The sequence below is a fragment of the Equus quagga genome, unplaced genomic scaffold, assembly GCF_021613505.1.
Source record: "Equus quagga isolate Etosha38 unplaced genomic scaffold, UCLA_HA_Equagga_1.0 203_RagTag, whole genome shotgun sequence".
Classification (NCBI taxonomy): domain Eukaryota; kingdom Metazoa; phylum Chordata; class Mammalia; order Perissodactyla; family Equidae; genus Equus; species Equus quagga.
Window position 1 is genome coordinate 7,759,774 of NW_025798627.1, and position 23,937 is coordinate 7,783,710.

Here is a 23,937-nt window from a genome sequence, read left to right on the forward strand (position 1 = left end):
TGACCAAAACAATTCTAAAAATATAAAAACGAAGAGTCCTTTGGAGTAAGAGCTGACAGCACAGTCAGCTGGCCCTGGGGCCTCTGACAGCACCGAGTCAGAGCACGGCCTGACCACCGAGGGCCAAACAAGAGAACGTACTCTGTTCTTGAAGCCAAGGATACATGCAACGCATTTTGGAAAGATATTTGACCAAAAACACTTTGTTCAAGTGAAACAGTGAAGCACAATTGTAATATTTTGTGAGTCTCGACTACGCACACCTGTACACCCATTCCTCCACAATGCCAGACCACTGAAGCGTTAGTACAACATACACACAGAAAAGTCAGAACAGTTTCACATCTCTCCTATCGTGGTTCCTCCCAGGGCAACGTGATGATCTTTCGAAGCCCTAAATCCTGAAAGTTTACATTTCAATTCCCCATATAACACTGAAAATCAAACTATAACTAAACCATGTAAAGAAATCCTACAGTGACTCGTTTTCATCATGATGACTACTCTGACGCTTCTTTTCAACTATCAAATTCTTCCAAAATATATTTTTTAAGCCCCTGCTCTACTGAGGCTCTAACTAGGGATTCCCATCTGCCCACTCATCAGCTTCCTATTTTCTTCAGAATGAATTTCAGTTGTTTCCAGTCTCTGCAGTTCCTTAAAAACTCACCCCAAACCTGTTCAAGTGCTGGCATATAAACCACACTCAAGCACCTTTTTACTAAACTCTTCCTAAATCCCCATGCGAGAGATATGAATTCTCCATCTTAACATCCATAACCACGGAGCACAAAGAACTCAAGTGGTATGACCACATTATCTAACAAAAGTGGAATCAGGACAAGCAGCCAAGAATCTGTTCTCTTTTTCATGAGAGCACATAATCCATGCTGTCTGTCAGGCCTGGGAAGCTTTGGCAAAAAGTAGCCAAGAAGAATGCCAAATCACAGAAACTTGTGTTGTCCGATGCCTCACAATGGTGTCCTCACCGCTCTAGAACAGAGAGCTACTCTGTCCGGCAGAAGCCTCCTACTTGACTATCTGAGGAATGCTGAAATCCTTCTACCACCAGGTACAAACTAAAAAGGAGGGGGAGGAAGGAACAGATCTCCTAGTTACAGGGGAAATTTTTCATCTCAACCCAAAAAGATTTTTTTTTAATGTTTATCCAAGCACACAAAGTTGTGCCTACACGGTGAAGAAATGCAACACTGTATTACAATCACTCTTTAACTTCAGAGAAATAAACCAGGAAGGTGGCAATGCACCAGGGAATGTCTATTTAAATATCTTACTTAATGCTAATTATTGAGCCTAAAATGGCATCAAAGAAATACTAAGGAATGCGGAGGAGTCCTCCAAGTGCCAGTCTCCAAGCATGTTACTTTCATCTCCAAAGCACTAACAGTTCAAATCCAGGACAGGTCAGGACTCAGGTACAGACAACGCTTCACACGGCTGCACAACCGCACTGATGGCCTTGACAGAATTTAGGTGACAACCGTTTAACAAGCAAGCAACAAATTCAGTAAGAGGCTTCTTTATGCAAATCATCGTGTTGGACATAGTGGGAAATATAAGACGCTCCTGTGGTTGTGCCTCTGAGAAGCTTATACCAAAGCTTCGAAAGTGAGACTTTTATATTGCAAAACACAACGTGTAAGAGTCAACTACTCTAGCCACGAAAACAGATGAAATAGGATTTACGTGATTCTTGACTAAATGAGTCATTAGTCTTCTTACTGCCTGAATGAGCACTTTGGGTTTAAATGAACAAAAAGTCACTATGATCTGCAGAGGTCTGAGATGTTCCAGAGAAGCCCGGGAGGGATCTGAGCAGGTTTGAAAGGGTGGGCATGATTCAGATAAAGAAATGTTCCCCGAAAGAGTGGCATATGAGATTTCAGGTTTTAGATGACACTTGGACCCTTCCCTTTTTTAAGAAATTTTGCTAAGATGGTTTTATCCTTCCAAATATATTTTTTTTAAAGCATGAAGTACCACAGACTCAAAACAGACATGTGTATGTACACCAGGTTCACGGCAGCTTTGTTCACAATAGCCAAAAGGAGGAAGTAGCCCAAGTGTCCATCGATGGATGAATGGATCAACAAAATGTGGTATATGGATACAATGGAATATTATTCAGCCCTGAAAAGGAAGGATGTTCTGACACATGCTGTAACATGGATTACAACATGGACAGAGGCACCCAACCAAATTTCAGAGATAGGGAATGGAACAGCTTGCCTAGAACACAAACCTCCTGTGAGTAATAGCCTAGAAAATAAGACTGGGATGAGATCAAACTCTACAGAGCCTCGACTATCAGGCTGAGGAGTCTGGGCTTCGGTCTGAAAGCAGTTCTGAGGTAAAAGTCAGTGTGCGGGGTGAAGGGGTTAGATGATGAAACTGACTGAGTCTGAACCCAGGTCATCCTGACTTAAGTGTTTCTGAGCTCTTAGTTTCTACGTCATCCAGTATCATATAATGCTTCACGTGTACTTGAAATATTGTGGAAACCTCAGCTCCAAGTTATCTGGCAAAGATTTTCAGTTTTGTGTGACCCTGGGCACATTACTTAACTTCTCCAAGCCCCAGTTTCCTCATCTGGACAAGGAGGGTGATGCTGGTTCCTCCTCAAATAATGCAGAGAATTGACTGAGATTGTGTGTTAAAATACAAAACACAGCACAGCAAGCATTCCGTAAATACTACCGACTGTGCTTACAGAAACTCACAGTTTACCTCTACCGGAATCTACTGGCCACTGTAATTAGCCAACTCAGGACTTGGCAGCCAACAGCATAGATTACTACCTCAGCTAAATTCACTGAGGAGTCCCATGATGCCAAAGGCTTACAAAACGGTCTTTGTACACAGGGAACTGATGAGTTATCAGATGAGCACATTCGGTACGTCTTAACGAAACTAATACCAAAAGCCTAGGATACGGAGAAAGTGATTATACAAGACCAGCTGGTGGGATCATCAGAAACAACACGCTCCTCACTTCACGGGGAGGGCCCTACCCTCTTCTTGGGTCTTGGATCCTGGGAATTTGATCACAAGACATCAAGACATTATGTGCCCCAGTGTTTTTAATTAGACATCTGTAAGATTTCCCAAATTCCCCTGAAGAGGGCTTTTGTCTTAATTAGATTTTTAAAGACACAGTTTGGTCTACCAAAGCTTTGATTGGTATTAGACACAGTTCAAAATTGTGAAAAACTCCCTAAGTGAAAAGTTACAAACATAAGGCTGATAACCAAGTTAGGATTCTAACTGGATGTTATTGCTAAAACAATGTAATTCAGTGTGTACACCTCACATCCCAGTCTCAGAACATATGTGTGATAACATACGCAAAACATATACCTAGAAGAAACAGAAGGCATGAGAAGGTTTTCAAAGCTCGCCCAAGGTAGTTTCATGCCAAAGCTCTACGCCACAGTCTGGGACACTGGACCAGAGAAGTGCGATTTGCTTGGGCTCTTTCAGCTGCTTGGCAGAGATGCTCTCAAGGTCCATCAAGTACTGAAGTTTTACTGTAACAGTGAACACAGGCAGGATCCCCCAAGCAAGCTGTCATTGAGCTACAAGAAAAGCTGGGAGCCAAGAGCAAGTACGGTACAAGGCAGCCCTAGGGACCACGAAACACAAGTCTGTGAAGACTTCCTTTCCACTGCCGGTTCAACATCAACGCGCTCATCCCCTGCTCACGCTCCCGCTTCCTCTGGGCCTGCAACTAACTGCTTTCCTCACTTTCTACTCCATAGCTGGTCTACTTCAAAGACTCTTCCTCAGAGTTTCTGCCTGCACATGGCCCATTATGGCCTCACGTCAGTACTGTCAGCATCTGCTTCCACTGATATTTTATTTTTTCAGTATTTCTCAATTCAAAGTTCGAGGAAAGAATCAAGCCCTGATCATCTTTTTATCTATGCTGTGCCATAAATCACTGGCCTAGATCAGGAGCCCACGCACAGGCCAGGAGCTGCCAAAGGAGGTGGCAGCTTGTCAGGCCTGGTCACTGTCAGTCTAGTCCGAGACACGCCTAAACTACCATCGTATTATAATCCTTTGTTCCTGTGCTGTCAGCCATTTCAGACTATGAATTAAAGAACTATATATGAGTTCCATGCCACGCTGAAATACTGGCTAAAAATACTGCCTCAGGCAGCCTTTATTTTAGAGCAGAATAACACAATACTTCATTGAGATAAACTCTGCAATAAGACAAGGATTTTCCAAATACTGACCATACTCCAGACCTACCAAAACTGTTTAACTAAGATACAGAGTGGTCCTGTGTTACAGGCATACTGCTAGCTACAAGTCTTGAAAACAGTATTATATGGCTAACTGAAAATAGTAATACAACAAAAATGAAATCTGTACAATGAATACCAAAGAGGGAGGAAGAAAGGGAAGGAAAGAGAGAGTCTGGAAAGGGGAGGAAAGAGAAAGATTCTAATTACATGAAACCTTAAAGAAAAGTCAGTCTGGGTTTCCAGGTTTTTCAGAAAGTCATGGCACCTACCAGGGACTCCACTCCTACTGTGTGCCAAGCACCGGGCTAAGATGCCCCTTAATCTCCATCACAACTCAATGAGATAAGCCTCATGATACCTCTGTTATGGATGGGAGAACTGACCCTCAATTACTCACAATGGTCACAGTGGTTGTGAGCGGCCAAGAGTCAACCTTAGGTCTGTCTGCCAAAGGCTCATACCTTTCCCAGTAAGCCATACTGTCTCTGACCCTTCACCCCCTCCAAAACAGAGTTTGATGAACACAACAGCCTCTCTTTAGAAATTAGGATTACCATTAATACTCATCTGTACTATAGATGTAACAGCAGAAAGAGATGCATGTGTAGAGGGGAGGGCTGAATTGGCCACATGTCCCTTTTGCTAAATTGCTTCCCCCACCTTCTGCTCATAAAGGTGAAGGACCACGTGCAGCTGTCAATCACCCGCCAACCAGTGAACATGATAAAAAACAATCTCATCCCACAATCTTATCCCTCCTTCCAGAGGGGGAGACATCATCCCAAGGGCTGCTATGGCTTTTCTTTGACTAGTGAGTGCCTGTGACTTTAGAACTGAACGCACTTGCTCCACGTCACACTAGTTCATGTCACAGCACTGCTGAACGCTAATTCAACATGGGACTGGAATACTGATTACCATTTCAGTGATTTTTCTGGTTTGTTGAGACCGCCTTTCTCCAAACCTACACATTCTTTAATATCATACTCAATTACTGTGAACAGCACTTTGTAGACTGAGAATGCTTCCGTACCAGTGGTATCATCTGATGTCCACAGCAACTGTGTAAAGTCAGCAGGACTATTTATTATTAAGAGAATGAACTCTGGAGCCAGACTTGTTGGGTGTGAATTCCAGTGCCATCACCTACTCGCTATGTGACGCTGGACAAGTTACTTAGCCTTTCTGAGACTCAGTTTCCTCATATGCAAAATAAAGATAATTTAAAAACCTACAGTGCAGAGGACTCTAGCAAAAATTAAATGAACAAATGCACGTAAAGTGCTTAGAATAGCATATTGTATCAATAAGGAGTTAATAAATGTTAGTAGTTATCATTTATCCTTTTACTGATAAGAAAACAGTCTCACAGACAGTAAGAGGCAGAGCCAGGACTGGAGCTCAGGTCTTTGCTTCTTAGTACCCACCTCACTGCCACCAAAAGACAACACTTCTGCAGACTCAAGGTCATGTCCTAATCTCCTCCAAATGGAACTTCAGGTAAAGCTTCAACCAGAACGTTAAATTAATATATTATAAATGTTATACAGACATGTGAAGTACTATACAGTGCCTGCATGATGAAACAACTCACTAAGCTTGGTAAATAACAGAAAAATGTGTGTCCATTTTGCAAGTTCTAAAAGGAAGAAATTTTCCAATCACCAAAGGTTTTAAGAGAGCTTGGATGGGTTGAAACTGGCAAGTTATTACCAAAAATGATTGTTTTGAAAAGTATTATAAAACCATCCAAGAGATAGACTGTGCTCAGAAATCAGACACAACATTTCTCTTCAGCCTTGTGACTTGCTGTTTTTCACCAACTTTATCTGGCCTTCTAATGCTGTGTCTCCAAACCAACACCAAGGCCACACTCTTGAAAACACATACAATTTGTTCTCTGTGTTTCCTTAACGGTCTACCTTTCAATGAGCCCAGGAGGCTGAGTCTGCTCATGGTGAACCCCCCATACACAGCCACGTCTAGGCGTTTCGTTTCACCAGGTCAGGGATGCCCTCCCTCCCCCTTTCCCTGCTCGGTCTAGGTGGGATGGGGGGTGGCATTAAAGATGGTCCTTGCTTCCATCAAACTCTGTTGAGTCTGGGCTCTCTGGGAACAGGCTCATCCATCTAGATGAAGGAGAACTCCTACTTCCAACTTGAAAATAAAAAAACTTATTTTTAATTCAACTAACATAATCTGGAAGATTACCCACCTCTCTATTAACTACTATTACTCCCGGAAATTGGACTGGGGTACTAAGATAAGAAAATTACATTTTTAGGTTATATATGCCCGTACTGTGGGATTTTTTTCTCCAAAAATATTTGTGACTTTTGTAAGTAAAAAACATAAAGAATTTTTAAAGGAAATTTAAAAAACAAAAATAATTGGAGAACCTCTAGGTAGCAGGAATAGCACTAAATTGGACGTTTGAACTCAGTCCCGCTCTCTGCCAACAACCCTGCGAGCTTGGAAAAGGACCCAGTCTCCAATGATACTGCAGTCCTGGCTGACACCTTGATGACAGCCTGGGAAAACCCTGAGCAGAGGACCCAGCTAGGCCAGGCCCAAACTCCTGAGCCACAGAAACAGCAAGATAATCAAGGTATGCTATTTTAAGTCACTACGTTTGGGGCAATTTGTTATGCAGCAAGAGAAAACCAATATAGCATTTATCAAATTCCCAGGAACACATGTTACTATACTCATAAGGTAGGAATTTTCATGTGTGTAAATGAAAGTGTTTTTTGAAACTTCAAATAAATATATAAATGTTAAGTAGAATTATTTTCATTTACTTTGCAATATTTTAAACCAAATACATTGTACTTATATTTGAGTATCTTTCATAAAAGCATCTCACCTCATCCTTATGGGGATTCTAACTCTAATACTAACTTCTAAAAATTAAGATAATTTTTACTAGACTTTCAAAGTAGTCCCTCTTACCTCTACAATTAGCTTAACTTAAGATCCTAAAATTGGACTAATTCAGACCTCTATATCTGGATGATCCGTAACCTGACAATTCAGAGAGAAAACAGAAAAAAATCTACTTGTCAGCACCAAAAATACTTCTTGTCAGGGAATAGATACCTTGGTTCTTTAGTTTCCAAATTTGCCCTGGGCCTTGTTCTTGCCTAAATTGCAGCTTTCCTGTTTCTGAAGAGAACCACAGTCCTGACCGGCCACCCTAAAAACAGAATCCCGTCTGGCTGGGTCTCCTACATTACAAGTCCACGTGAAATCCTGCCACCATCCCGTCTGGCTGGGGGTGGGGGTGGGGAGGCCGGAAGAAGGTCTGACAAAGGACAGAAAGAATACAGAAAGGCAGTGCTTGGAATGTCATGACCAGCATTTCCTACCACTGACCCCATACAGAGACTGCTAGACCAAATGGCACATCCTGCAGCTGGTCCCAGCTTGAACTGCACCCTGCCAAGAGGGAGGAATAACAGTCCCTGCGCCTGCACGCTACCCCATCGGGCCGCCAGTCCTCCTGGCTATTCTCGCCTGAGCCTCCTCCGTCTCCCACTGCACAGCCCTGACGGCAAAGACCACGTCAACGTCTGGAACTGTCCCAGATTTAGAGACTCTGTCTGGCTACAAACAGGGTTATGAACCAACTCAGGGCTTTTTAAACAAGTGTATGAACCCACCTCAAAGCAAAGAATGGATGTTCCTGAAGCATGCACTTTAGTATCTTTCATAAAAGTACCCATCTTTATGAGGACCCTAATTTGAGTACTAACTTCTAAAAATTAAGACCATTTTTACTAGACTTTCAAGCACTCCTCTTACAACTACAATTAGTTTAACATAAGATCCTAAAATTGGACTAATTCAGACCTATATTATCTAAATGATCCTGAACCTGACAATTCAGATAGAAAACCACCTAAACCCACTCATCAGCAGAAAAACCAGTTCTGACTCGAAGAAGGGCTGCAAGGAGCATATTAGATTAAAACAAACCCATATGCGTTACAGAACACAATAAAACTCTGAATTACCTTGGAAATAAAGATTTGAACAAAATTTCCCTAAAGTAGATGGACTTCAACTCTGCCCAGAGCCCTGGGACACCTGTTTACTCTTCTCGGCCATCAAGAATGCTCCAGGAGAAAAGTCCGAAGGGCAGGACTCTGGGCACACCTGTAGCCTAGAACTCAAATGATAAATGCTTCCCATGGGGCATGTCCTGTAGGGCGGTATCCACATCAATAAAGGCACTTCATCACAGGATTCCCTGCCAAACCTGTGAGGGGTCTACAGCACGTGGCCTCATCAGCATCCATTCCCCGTTTCCTCCTCCTAACATGTTGACAGATATATTTGGTTGGGCATTCACCCCATTACATACAGCCCATCTACTCTGGAAAAAGCTGATCCTACCCCAATCCTAGGGATAGACATTTTCTTAAGCCACTCGGCTCATTCTGGTCACCTGGCCACAGTCAGTGGTTTGAGGAGTATGTGTGACTGAAGCGGTCTACCCAAAGCTTCAGGTTTCGTATAGACAGGATCCGAGGGATTCTACTTCCAGACTCAGCTGGCTGGAGCTCCAGAGATCACCAGGGGTTACGAATGCTCTGGAGAGTGGAGAACTCATATGTGGAGGCAAAGCAATTCCTTGTGAGAGCTGTGTGAAGGTAGGGACAAAGGCAGATAGATGCAGGATAGAAGAACAGGGTCCCCTGACCTACAGCTGGTTCACACAGGAGGTGGCTAAGGCTCCAGGTACAGCCAGAGTTCAAAAGTCTGAGCCAAGGGTCCTTCCGTTCACCAGGCCCCCTTATCAACCATAGCTTCTGAACCTACAAACGACTGTCCTACGTGTTCGCAAGATGGATCATCCTAGACTGTCACCCGCTTTTATAGTATAAAACAAAGCTATGAGACTACAAAAGAGAATATTTTTTAAAAAAATTGCACCTTCATTTTCTGGGAAAGAATTAAAAAAACAAAGTGAAGTACAAGACAGTAAAACACTGCATGTCATATTAACTTAGGCTTTGGCATCAGGCAAACAATTCTGCAGCAACCCAGGAACAGAAGCAAAGGAGGAATATTATCAGGATAAGAGCCAGAAACTGATCTCCCAAAGGCAGTATACACAACATATGAGGCTGCAGAGGTGTGGCAATCACATTTATTGTACAGTAATTTTTTTAATTACAAAAACAATACATGCTTGACTTAATGAGTCCTATAAGAATAACCCTTCCCTGTCCCCACATCCCACCCCACCCCACTGCGGTGCCCAAAGTCAGCACGCCCTTCTCCACCCGCACACAAATATACAAACATATGTACACATCCCTAAACCTCCCACTAAAAAAAAAATAGGATCATATTACACACATTATTCTATAACTTGCATTTTTTTTTTTTTTTTTGCTTAAAATAGAGAATGCCCAGCCCTCCCATATGATGTGTGTTTAAAGGTACAAAATCAAGCACACCTCTCATGGAAATGACAGTCCTAAAGGATCATGGAAAACATTAATTGATATGAATATCGGGAGGCAGAAAGCAAGTGTCTGCTTTTGTTTTATACCAGAAAGGGCATTCCTAAAATAGTTAGAAAATAAAATTATGTAGGGCTGAAACCCAGACATTTCGTCTGCTAAAGACCCATGAATGTTAACACTTGGCATTTTGTTAAAAAGGGGATTGTTTTATGTCTAGTGAGTGCAACAAATCAGGTATTTGAATGCATGTAATGTTCTACCCACTATCCTATTTTCAATTCACCTAAAAGTGAACTGTGCTTAGAGCCAAAAAGAAAAATGATCAGCAACGTTAGTTACGAGAGAATTGATTCCTCCTATCTCCATCTCAAAGGCCAGGCTTTAAAGTCTGTCTTTCATTTGCTATCAGACCATTCTGTCAATTAAAGCTGCAGAACCGTAAGGTTTTCCCACCTGAAAGGCGAACTGCTATCCTTGCAGGGAAGGTGACACGGGGCCTCCCTGCCAAACTCAATAATACCTCTTCCCTGCTCCACAGCAGCATTTTCTACCTTTTCCATTTGAATCAGCATTTTACATTAACTACATCTCTGAACTTAGCTCAATCTCCAGTCATCAAATTAATATTCTAAAAGCAATATTCACATGTCTCATGTTACTGTCAGCCTCCCCCCACCTGCAAGAATACAAATCAAGAAGGGCGGCAAGTTCAATTCCCAGATGATGGCCACTATTTCATTAAGAAATTAATTATCCAAAGCTATTCTTGAAACATGATTGGCTATCTGGAAAGGAAAGCTATACGTGACATAAAATAACATAGCTTTGCCCATAATTTTTAAAAATATATTAGCTCAAAAAAATATATATATATATATTAGTTCCACAAAAGGCAAAACTGACCCTACGTGTATCAGCTATGATTTCTCCTTTTATTTATACTTCCTCCTACTGTTCCCACACTGATAGACAGAAAATATGAAGCATGTCCCAATAACCCAATTCAACTCCAGACACAAATACACTATAAAAAAGGGGGAAGAAGAACTCAGAAGCGAGGCAGAAGTAGTTAAAACTACTTCTATCTAATCCATCCTGTTTCATTCTCAGAGGCTGGTACAGGGTATCAATGCCCCGTTTCCTTGGTTTAGTTAACAACACTCTCTACCTGAACAGACACAAACTTCTGTGCTTTACACAAAGTCCTGAAAAGCTGCAGATAAATTCTCTTTTTCACTCAATGTTTTAAATATATTTAAGGAACTTGATAACACTGTGAAATCCTTTATAAAGAATTTTTACCACACAAAATTTCTCTGATTATTATATATATTTATGTTTTCATTTTTGTATATGACATTCTACTTTTGTAGAGCAGGACATGATTGTTCCCAAATCTCCAGGGACCAAACACATTTTCTTATCTGGTAATTTGCTCCTGTCCCTGCTAACTACAAATGTCAAAAAGGTTCACGTCTTTTTCGACCGTTCACGGCCTTGCATTTTAATGAGTAGCTTCTCAATGATTAGACTGTTAATCTTAGGAAGGCATTCAAGAAGATGCCTATGAATTTCAAAATTCCTCCTGAACATACATTCCTCAGAGGGCAGGCACAAAGTCTTCTACTTGCTTTAGAATGCCCCCAACATCCAGGGCCACAGTCTGCACGCAGCCAGCACTCTACAAACACCATATGGAAAGCACACTCATTTGAGTTTAATCGATATTACCCACGTGCCAACTGAGCAAACACAAAGCTCTTTCTGAGGGTATAAACAAAGACCTCTGCACTCTGATCACAGAAAGAGGAGGGAACAGTCTGTGGCAGAGAAGCCAGCTCTCTGCCACCACACACAAGCCTCAAGCCCACAGATGACCCCTGGTGTCTACTCACATATATTTCATTGTGGTCAAAGCGCTTCTTGAGGTTGTTGATGAAGGTCTCCTCACTGAGAGGTTCTAAAAGAACCATATCACCCACTCCAATCATGTTGTCCAGAAGGGATGTTTTCACCTCCATTTTGGCCATAGTCTCCTGCTAGAGGAAAGAGGGAAGAAGGGTCAATTTAAATGAGCAAAATTATTTCAGATGGGTTCTTAGCACCACTGGAGAAATGAAACACTGGTTGTTCCAAACGGCCCTCACCTGCCTCACAATGTCCTGACCTCCCCTCCCTACAACCTACTTCAGAAGCCTCTGAGGTGCTGCAGTCGCTGCCAAGCCACGAGAAGCCCCATCCGCCAACCTGCTGCCACAAACACACTTCCCTCCAGTCCATCATCCCAGGCAAAGTCCAGCTACAGAAGAGCCACTAGGAAGCCAGGGTCGCCATTTTCTTCTTTACACCATCCTCTCTCCCAACCTGTACTTGCAAAACTCTAGCAAGAGAACCCAATCCACCCACTTCCATGAGCCCTTGAACACCACTGTCAGACTCGAGCCTCTGTGCACCTGCTTCCCCCAAGCTGCCATTCCCCGGCACTCCATGATAAAATTCAGAATGCATTTTCCCAGAAAATAACGTTTAAAAAAATGATGCTAACAGGGGCTGGCCCCGTGGCCGAGTGGTTAAGTTCGTGCGCTCCGCTGCAGGCGGCCCAGTGTTTCGTTGGTTCAATCCTGGGCGCGGACATGGCACTGCTCATCAAACCATGCTGAGGCAGCGTCCCACATGCCACAACTAGAAGGACCCACAACGAAGAATATACAACTATGTACCGGGGGACTTTGGGGAGAAAAAGGAAAAAAATTAAATCTTTAAAAAAAAAAAAATGATGCTAACATTTACTGAGTACTTGCCACATATCTGACACTACATCAAGAACTTTACATGAATTAATTAAGATAATCCTCACAATAACTCTATGAGGTAGGTTTGTTATTATCATCCCCATTTTAAGATAAGGAAATTGAAGCTCAGAGAGATTACGAAATTTTGCTTATGGTGACTTAAGAGTATGTTACATTTTGTGTTAAAGCTCTCAGTCACCACTTACGACACTGCACCTATGGGGGGACATTTCATTCCAGGTACCAACACTAACTTATAAAGAAAAGAACACAACCCACTTGTAAATCGGAGGTTGCCTATATAATATAACCTGCCAAGAGTGACTTCAATGTTCTTAATTCTCATTCCAACACACATGCCACTATAACAGCAAAATCAAATTAACATGCAATGACTACTCATATATATTCATGACCCTAATACTAAGGAGAAAGTACATTTAATTCTTTGCATTAAGGAGTCACCCAGGTGGGACTACATCAAATTAAAAAGCTTCTGCACAGCCAGAGAAACCATCAACAAAACAAACAGACAACCTAGCAATTGGGAGAAGATATCTGCAAATCATATATTTGATAAGGGGTTAACATCCAAAATACATAAAGAACTCATACAACTCAACAACAACAACAAAAAAAGAAACCTGATTAAAAAATGGGCAGAGGATCTGAACATTTTTTCAAAGAAGACATAGAGATGGCCAATGGGCACATGATAAGATGTTCAACATCACTAATTATTAGGGAAATGCAAATCAAAACCACAATGAGATATGCAAATCAAAACCACAATGAGATATCATCTACACCTATCAGAATGGCTATTATTAAAAAGACAAGAAATAACAAGTGTTGGAGAGGACATGGAGAAAAAGGAATCTTCATACATTGCTGGTGGGAAAGTAAACTGGTGCAGTCACTATGGAAAACAGTATGGAGATTCCTCAAAAAATTAAGAATAGAAATACCACAGGATCCAGCTACTCACTTCTGGGTATTTATCCAAAGAACACAAAAACACTAATTTGAAAAGACATATGCAATCCCATGTTCATTGCCAAATTATTCACGATAACCAAGGCTTGGAAACAACCTAAGTGCCCATCAATGGATGAATGGATAAAGAAGATGTGGCATATAGATACAATGGAATACCACTCAGCCATAAAAACGATAGAATCTTGCTATTTGTGACAACAGGGATGGACCTTGAGGGTATTATGCTAAAACAAATAAGTCAGACAGAAAAAGCCAAATACCATATGATTTCACTCATATGTGGACGACAAAACAACAACAACAACAAACAAACACATAGATACAGAGAATAGATTGGTGGTTACCAGAGGGGAAGGGGGTTGGGGGACAGCACAATGGGTAAAGAGGCACATTTGTAGGGTGACGGATGGCAACTAGACTCTGGGTGGTAAATATGATGTAGTCTATATAGAAGTCGAATGATGTACACCTGAAATTTATATAATGTTATAAACCAATGTTACCTCAACGAAAAAAGATTTTTTAAATAAATAAATAGAAAGGAACATACAAAAAAAAAGGGAGTCACCCAGGTATACTATATCTTAGAAAGGTGGGTCCATTTGCTTGAGACTTAGCAATTTAAATAAACGTCCTCCTATTCTAGTCCAGAACATTCAGAAGGTCTCCTAGAGGCAATGGAAACTACACTGAGTTAGGCTATTTTAAAGAGAACTAGGATGGAGTGGGAATTGCATAATTTTTTATTATTAATTACTAATGATTTATAGGAATCCACAAACATATCCTTTATTTCTAACCCTATTAAAAAAAATTTTCTTAAGTGCTCAGTGAAAAGCCAGAAAAGAAAGACCAAGAAGTAGAGAGGTTCTCTCAAAAAAAACAACTCAGTAAGGAAGAATTTAACTTTCAAAAGAATAAAAAGAGTTAACTTTTTTGTTAATACATGTTTTTTTAACTTCATGTCAACGACACCCAGAATAAATAACCCCAGGTATCTACTAAAACCCAACAATAGTAGCACTAAGAATGATTCCATCACTTTGAACTAGGCCAGACCCTGTTTTAAAACAAAATCAGAGGGGGTGGGGTGGGGGCACCTGCCATTCTCTGGAGATGCAGCAGAATTCAGGGAGACAGCTGTTCCCCCTGCCAGGTCCGTGGAAAGACGTGCACAGAAACAGAACGTGAGTGCCCAACCTTTGTCACAATAACTTAACATTTAAATCAAATTTCAAGTTCTCAGTCTCATGAAATGCCAAAAGCACTCTAGTTGCTGTGCATTACATATAATTTGGCAGGTGAGGGAAGAAGGCTTGGGGATTAAGGGGGAAATCAACCTGAGAAGGGTTTCAAAAATAGCCACCTCAAACCAGCAATTTACATTAAGCGAAGAGGCTGAATGGGAACTCTGCCCGGGGGGGTGGATTCCTGTACATAAAGTCTATTTATGGAAACAGCTGCCGAAAGACCAGGGCTTCACTGCAGGTAACAAGAATTAAGCAGCCAGTCTTTCTCTGTAATTAAAGCTGCTTCACCATCTTTTCAAAAACAAGCTTCAAGCAAGTTTGTATGGGTTCCAATCTTTACACTTCTATCCCAACTTTATATCTGAAGCCGGGGAGAGGGCCAAACAAATGCCGAGCTATAGGCACTTGGTAAAAGTGAGAAACTCTGAAAATACAACTTTTGCAAACCAAAATGCAACAATGAGTAAACCAACTGAAAAGGTGATACCAACAGTCATTTAGTCATTCAAGCACAGTTTTATTTCATTTCGCTTTTTCGTCTTTTTAGCATCTAAGTACTGTTGGGGAGAAAACAGTGACATCCTCCCTCATTCTCATGGTAAAAACGGGACACTGAGAACACCGTGTGGAGGCACTGCCCTATCTTCCCACAAAGGGACTGACTTCCCTTCTGTGCCTACTGTCTCCAGCTTCAGTTTGGTTCACTTTGACATCTCAAAGAAATTAGTTGGTATATTTCCTCCACCAAAAAAAGTTGATCTGTTTTTTCTCTGAAAGAGCAATGCTTACCACAACAATAAATTTCAGAATCACTTGCTAACTCAAGATTTTCATAAACTATTAGAAGAATTCACATGGGAGAATTAAATGAGAACCTACATAGAGCACTTAGGATGCTTTCTGTTCGCCCTTGCCAAGACCCCCATGGGACTCCATGTTCTAGAGAAGCAAAATTTCTCCCATGTTCCAGGAAGGCAGCACGTGATCCAGTCTAAGACGATCAGCAGACTCCCACCTCCCAGCCACTGTCAGTGACTCAGGGCTGCTCAGACAGCTGAGCCTGAGGCTTGGGCTTGAAATCTTAGGACAAAGGTTCTATACACCTCTGGATGGCATGATCTGCAGAAGTGATCCTTGGAACTGCTGCAGCCATGTCTGCTTTCATGACAGGGCCCCATCTGAGGAGGAAGACAACACATGGAGGAGGGCAGGGCAAGAAAACAACCAGGAATTTGTGTTGGAGCCCTCATAACATCACAAACCTCTGGATCAAATTGCACTTGAAGGCTGCCCCACAGCTCTCAAGTTTTCAGTCATGGAGGCCAGTTAATTCTCCCTATTGTTTAAACTGTTTGAGTTAGATTTTCTATTATTTGCAACAGAAAGTATCTTACCTAATAAAAGAAGCTGATAGCTGGTACGAGGAAGAGGAAATGGAGTGTCATAAGTAAAACACAAAAGAGCATGGACTGGCTGAGCTCAGGCCACAGGGTAGAGGGCGTAAGGACCTACTGTCTTGGACTGGCAAGATGATCATCTTTGTTATTTAATAGCGAAACAGCTGATTAAACCATGGGCTGCTGTGCCTTAAGACTTGGACCTTGTGCCTGCAACTTTAGAGAATTCGAGAAAAATTCAGATGCCAGACGATGTGTCAGCTACTTTTAAGGATCTATAAGAAAAGCACAAGCCTGCTGTGAAACTGGCCTGTCTGAAAGCCAGAGAGGAAAACATATGGTGCTGCTAAGAAGAGGAGTCACTCTGCCCAGAGGTGGGAGATGCAGAGGAAATGGGACCTATCCTAAGTTTTGTTTTGCCTCTACGGCCTAAGAAAGCGATAGCGCTCACACCACGAAGCTACGGCACAGGAGAGGTACCACCCTAGACATTGCTTTCTATGTGTCTTAACTGTTCCCAGGTGGATTGTACTACCCAAGAGCTAAGGCACTCTGCAGGGCACCAAGGCCAGGTCCAACTGCCAGGAGACAAGTTCTCAGACAAGTTCTAGGTTCAAAACCTTGGGAGCTGGCAGTATCTCCAGTTTCGGTTACTTCGTCCATGGAAGCAAATAAACCTTAAAAGTCAACCATATTTTTAAGAGATCTATACTGCCAAAGAAGTCTGGTGGACAGTAACTTAGAACTGATTGATTCTTAAGACAATCAACCCCAAGAACTCCAACTCATGAGAACAAAAACAGAACCACGAAAGCATCACAGCCTCTGATAAAGCCATCTTCCCCAATGCTGATCTCCGATGCAGCCATGGAAGACAATGGACAAAGGAGATCTTCTCAAAGAGCAGAACCTCCAAAGAGGGGTGTGGCTGTGTTTTCAGCCACACAGGGAAGAGTTTCATTATGTTGGTGGCAGCATTTCAGTCTCACAAGTATGGTACGAAAGGTGGATGTGAATGTTGGACAGCCACAGGAGAGAGCCACAGTAGACATTTTTTTTTAAACGGGACACTATCCAATATACAGATAGCACCTAATCTCCCTTTTAGGGAATCCCCAGTTATCTTGGGATAACAAGTAACCTAGTGAGAAGTAGTGCCCAATTCCCATTCCAGAATCCAAAGGAAACAGATCTGCTCTCTCCGTACCCCAAGGAACATGGCTTATGTACAGCCACTCAGATGCTCCTGGAACTTTGAGTCGTAGGTGACGACGAACGCAGGCGGTGGGGGTTATACTCATCAGTCACTGCAGTAATAGCAGCAGCATGAAGACCAGGTGGTTCTGTGGCATGGCTTCTCCTACAGATCCTGCAGCCCAGCACTCTGGCCTTTCCTTGGTCTCTGACTATCTCCCAAGCCTGTATCTTTCGAAGTCTTCCAACCGTTCTGCATTTCTGTCTCTACATTCTTCCTGCATTGCCAGCAACCAAGATCCTTCAGTGACATGAACACTAAGTACAGTGGCCAAAATATAGTATTATATCACTGTTTGATCTTTATTACTATGCAAAACCTAACCTGTTTCTCCCAATCTTGGTGAAAGCAATCTACAAAATACAGCACTGGGAGAGCTTTCGGGGAACCTGGGAGCAGGGTCCCTTCAGCTAACGTGCTGATTTAGCCCAGCCACCAGCCCACCTATTGCCTCATCTCTTTCCACCTGTTCATCTATCCAAGAAAAACAAAATAAATGACCAAAATTACTACCTGTATTTTAGTGTACACCAATTCACTTTCTGGCATCTTTTGCAGTATAAAAATACCACTTAACATATTGAGAGCATCACTTCAAAAATTCCTCAAAATCAAAAGAGAACGCAGCGTAAATATCCTATAGCATCTTAAAATGTCATCTATAACCTAACATTTAAATATAAGTAATCTACCCAGTCACCAACCTTAAATGGTAAGCCACCTACCATGTTAATGTCATCTGTGCCCAGGAATGTCAAGATCACATTCCCCAAGCCGATAGCCCCACGGAGAGACAGCCAAACCAGACGGCACATCCGTATGAAGTACATGGTCATTCTACTATTCAATATCAAAATGGAAACCCTGAAAAGCTACTCCAAATTAATCATTAACTTAATAATAACTAATAAGAGATGCAGGATAAGCTCAAACAAAACATTTGGTGGTCTCTCACATTAAGCAAAGTTGTCAGAATCACAGATGAAAACAAATGCATATTTTTAAGTTGAGATAGCTTTACTGTAGAATTTGAAAGAACATTCACAAATCAGAGGTGAGGCCACAATGATTAACAAGAATTTTTTAAATTTGAAGGAAATTTGAAAGCAAAGCCATCAAAGCCACTTGCGGGAAAACTTAATGAAAGTAGATATTTATTGCTTTGGTAATTACAAATGAGGACATTTAAAACACATCTACTATGACATCATTAGCAATACACATCGGAGGCAGCATCTTCACGGAGTCTTCTCAGCATAGTAACTACAGTTCTTATCGGACTCCAGTTCCAATTCCACTCCTTAACCTCCCTGTATGGTGTCACGTGTGCTCGTGTGCTCGACAGCCCCTCTTCTAGAGAATCAGCTCCTAGATGTCAAAAGTCACACCTTATTCATCTTTATTCCCCAAAGGCACAGTGCACAGCCTCTTGCATATGGTATGCATTCAGAGAAGTACAAAGGGAAAACAAGTATGCAAATTTACGAGTGATGACTGAGTCACTCCATAACGCAGTTCTCACAGCTGCCATCAGTTGGTCTGTCACAGCCGACCAGAAGGCAAAATAATGACCCAGCCTCAAGCCACTTTGATCCACTCCTCTGAAAACATGATATTATCAACAAAGGACAGGAAACAGAATTGAGTCATTTGGCTCCCAAAGAGATCACTAATGCTTTTAAGAATAACATGAGAAACACATTTAAGTAAGAGAACCAGGCCGATGTGGCAGGATTTCATGGACAAAATAAATCTCAGCAAATCCTAATGGCAAAACAAAGGCAGAGGGGGCCAAGTCCATAGGCTGTGGATCAGTACCTAATGTGAGGGAGGAGCTAAGTGACGGAGGAGAACTGGAATTTCCTTCCTAGATCTTTCAAAAGAGCGCCAAACCTCGAGGTTAGTTAAATCTCCATTCAAGTCAGAACACCCGCCATTACAGTATGGAGTCCCGCTGGCCCCTGGCATTGTGTTAAGTGCTCTCGACACAGCGAATAATCATGGTACTTGCCCTCCCCACACGACCCCCAGGAGCTCACAGTTCAGTAAGGGAGTCAAGGCAAGAAAATAGGCAACTTCTGAAATTTCAAATGACCTTTTGAATGAGTAAAAGCAATATATGTTCACTATAGAAAAAAAAGTGTGGATGAGCTAAAAGAATATAAGCCAAATTCAACACCCTCATGCTTTAATCTAAATCCTTTTGAATTTATCAGAATCCTTATGGAATCAGATTTTTGTAACCAAAGAATCGCCATCATTTCTGGTTTTATATATTTCTGCTTCAAGACAGGAATGTAAAACAGATCCATAGGAGCTAGAAACTGTGGGGCTACAGCAATAATATCCCCATCACTCTTAAATTCAGCCAAACTGCATGCCCATCTGCCCCTTTATTCTTTACTTTCTCCCCTCCCCCAAATTAGCAACTCATATTATCAACAGCCTGCCCACCAATCATCTCTACCACTTGGCTGTGTCTAACATCTGAATACATGTCAAAAACTTGTATCTGCTACCATACAAAAACAAAAACAAAAACAAACCTCTTATTCCCCCTAAATTCCACAAAGTCACAACTGACTCGGTTTCTCATCCTTGTCCTCTCCCTGTCTCTTACTCCCTCCCCCTCACAGCCAATCTGTCTCATAGATTATAGCACCTTAATCACTCCCACTATCATCCCTTGCCCTCTCTTCCCCACTGTGACTGCCCTAGCGCAGCCTTCATCATTCTTCTCTGGAAGGCAACACCCTTCCAAGTGGCCTCTCTGCCTTGCCTTGCCACCACAGCCTCTGCCAGCCCTCTCCTTCCCCAACCATGGGCCATACTCCCCAACCTGCCTTTCGAAATCACCACCTGATCAGGGAAGCTCTCCTTTAAATCCTTCAACAACTCTCCTGTGTCTTTAAGCCAATATTCAAATTCCTTAGTAGATCCTCAAAAATATGAAACATAGAATTACCATATGACCCGGCAATTCCACTTCTGGGTATACGTCCAAAAGAAGTGAAAGCAGAAACTCAAACAGACATTTATACACCCATGTTCAAAGCCAGCATTATTCATAGTCAAAAGGTAGAAGCAATCCAAGTATCCGTCAACTGATAAATGGATAAACAAAATGCGGTATACACAGGCATGTGCCACCTAACATGCAGGTCAACGACAGATGGTATATACAACAGTGGTCCCATAAGGTTAGTACCACATGGGTTAGGCATGTAGCAGGCTATACCACCATAAGTTTGTGTAAGTACACTCTATGATGTTCGCATAATGACGAAATCACCTAATCAGAATGCATACTGTTAAGAGACATGTGACTGTACATACAATGGAATATTACTCAGCCTTAAAAAGGAAAGAAATTCTGACACCTGCTGCCACATGACGAACCTTGAAGACATGCTGACTGAGAAAAGCCAGTCACAAAATGACAGCGCCTGACCCCACTTCTATGAGGTACTAGAGCAGACAAATTCAGAGACAAAAAGGAGAACAGTGGTTCCCTGGAGCTGAGGGAGGAAGGAAGGGGAACTTGTTGTTTAATGGGTAAGGAGTTTCACTGTGGGAAGATGAAAAAGTTAGGGAGATGGATGGTCGCGATGGCTGCACGACAATGTGAATGTACTTAATGCCACTGAACTGTACACTTAAAAAGGTTAAAATGGTTGATTTTATGTTACATATATTTTACCACAATAAACAAATTTCCTTATCAGAGATCACATAACTCCACAGCCTGCCTTGAGCCTTCCTCCTCAGTCTCATCTCTCTCTCTGAAGTCCCCCTACCCTAGGGCAAACCTCCCACGACACACGAACATCCCAAGGCCTCTGGCAGCTCCTTCAACCAGGCCATGGCTAACTGGGCCAGGGGTGTAGACCTGCCCAAACGACTCCAGCTTCCAGGATCGGGAATTAGGACAGAGACTATAGCCAGGTGGCTGCGAGCGCTGGACCAGGAAGCTCCTGTAGATGCAGGGGACGGGGTGTATCATTCAGGGGAGCCTTGCCGGGCTCCTACAGAGGAAGCCGGTCTGAGGAGAGGAAGGAAGCAGACGTGTAGAGAGAAGCAGCGATGAGGGACCACGTGGGACAGACAGGAAGGCTGCTGTAGATGCTGAGAGTGGTTCTAGCTGTAGGCCCGAGAGGTTCAGCTGAGCTTCTTATCTGAAATAAATCCGGCCTGACTTAACCAGTGTGAGCAGCCACTCCCCAAAGGCAGTGTGCTCTGAGCGAGCCAGAACTCCTCCAGCACAGCCGTTACTCCACGTGTCGTCTCCTCCCGCTGGAGAAGGTCGGGCTCTCCCTGTGCGAAGGGCCCACCACCTGGCAGAGCGGCTGGCCCGCAGGACTCTGGGGTGCAGAGCAATAAAATGAACACACACTGGGGAGAAACAGCCCATTCTGCCTTCCAAGACTGTTCCCACCACCTCTACCCTTCCCAGCCAAGTCACAACTGGCAAAGGATCATCAGAGAGCCTCAGAGGATACACCAACAACGTGAAAGACCATCAAAGACTCAGGCTACAAACCAAAGGGCAAGACAGGTTCTCAGTATTTATCAACCTAAAGGGCAGGTGAAATGAAAAGTGCATTCTTTTTTTTTAAGATTCGCACCTGAGCTAACATCTGTTGCCAATCTTTTATTTTTTTTTTTTCCCTTCTTCTTCTGCCCAAAGCCCCCCAGTACGCGGTTGTATATTCTAGTCGTGAGTGCCTTTGGTTGTGCCATGTGGGACCTCGCCTCAGCGTGGCCTGATGAGTGATGCCATGTCCACGCCGAGGATCCGAACCGGCGAAACCCTGGGCCACTGAAGTGGAGCACGCAAACTTAACCGCTTGGCCACGGGGCCGGCCCCAAAAAGTGCATTCTTTAGGACAATTTACTCAAAGGCGATGGGGCTGGCGGGCCACACAGAGCCACACGGGGTGCTGTGCAGGGCTCCCCAGAGCATATGAGAGTGGCCCTGACAAGGATTCGTGAAACGGCTCTCGTGATGCTGATTTCCATTCCTAGCAACACACTTCCTTAGAGAAACTTCTATAAGGTGTATTGATTCGTGGCATTTACTTCACCAAGTATAATTACCCAATTTTCCAATCCTTTACTCCACTGTTAAAGCCACAGCATATTGAGAGTTCCCCTCCTCTCTTTCTCTAAAGCTTTTTCTTAAGAATATTTAACACACTGCTGGTGGGATAGCTTTTGTTAGGATCTTGGATTAGGGAAGAAATAGGCCCAACTCTAGGCAATTTCCATACAGTAAATTGTTACATAAAGTAACAATATTGCCTTGTGCTCAAACTCTGGATAACACAAAGAATATTCAATTATCAGGCAATGATAAAATGGAATAGATTTGAACACGGGGTAAAAACAAACAGCTAAAAGCATATGGAAGCCCATAAGGCATAAACTGAACTCCAATCTTAAAAACCTCTGTGAATAGGATGGGCAATTAATTCAACAGTCTGGTTATCTAAGAGTTAACACCCCAAAGGGTGTCTCTGCATAAGCAGAGATGGGCCAGGACACCCAGTGTCAATGTCAAGGTTTGTTTCTGCCTGGGTTTGGAAAGGCTGGCCTTATCAACCAAAGTCATCAGACAAGACCTGGGCTGCCTCCAATCCCAAGCATAGTTCAGTTATTCAAGGTTTGAAAGATAGCATCTAGAACTTGACAACTCATAAAGTGACAGGTTAAAAAAAAAAATTGGGGGCTGGCCCGGTGGCGTAGCAGTTAAGTTCATGCACTCTGCTTTGGAGGCCCAGGGTTTGCAGGCTCAGATACCAGGCACGGCCCTACACACTGTTCATCAAGCCATGCTGTGGCAGTGTCCCACATACAAAATAGAGGAAGACTGGCACAGATGTTAGCTCAGCAACAATCTTCCTCAAGCAAAAAGAGGAAAGTTGGCAAGAGATGTGAGCTCCGGGCCAATCTTCCTCACCAAAACAAAAGTTTTTTCCCAACAGTAGAAATGCTGAACATATCTACACTAATTAGAAGGATTTTTGAGTCAAAAATAACAGTGGCTGCTACGACAACAGGGAAGGTTTTGGATTACAAGCTACAAACTATCTCTTCTGACGTATGAGCAAAATTTCTTATGATCCCAGGCAAAACCTTCTTTTAACAGAAAGAGAAATGGACCCAGGAGGTGGGTGTTGCACATCCGGTTTCTGGAAGCGCCAGGGTGAGGAGGACGCTTTCCCGCCTGGTCTGAGAGTGCTCTGGCACACTTATTATATTATCCTTGAGTCTCGTTCCTAAATTATCAACCTCTTCACAATACCCCATGGTTTTTAAAGAGAGGCTTCACTTCTACACCGGGAAAGAACAACCTTCTCCAGAATTTTTATGACAAGAGTTTGCCACCCGTGAGAATTCCCTTTTGATCCACCCCAGCATGGGACAGCGCATGCTTCCGATCACAGACCCAGACTCGAATCCAAGAGAATTCCCCTCTGGAATTCGAATTTCT

At 42.7% G+C, this 23,937-nt stretch overlaps 1 protein-coding gene across 7 annotated transcripts in view; it reads right to left on the bottom strand.

Moving 5' to 3' along the window:
- Positions 1 to 23,937, bottom strand: part of LOC124233468 (unconventional myosin-Ib) — a 180,001-nt gene that overhangs the window by 133,968 nt on the left and 22,096 nt on the right. For 4 of the 7 annotated variants that reach the window (XM_046650577.1, XM_046650579.1, XM_046650581.1 and 1 more), the window contains one exon: positions 11,647 to 11,787. In XM_046650577.1, coding sequence (XP_046506533.1) covers positions 11,647 to 11,781 — 135 coding nt within the window. In that variant the 5' untranslated portion in view covers positions 11,782 to 11,787. Of the gene's footprint in view, positions 1 to 11,646; positions 11,791 to 23,937 lie in introns of those variants that run through there. The other 3 variants (XM_046650573.1, XM_046650574.1, XM_046650578.1) reach the window with 1 other exon arrangement.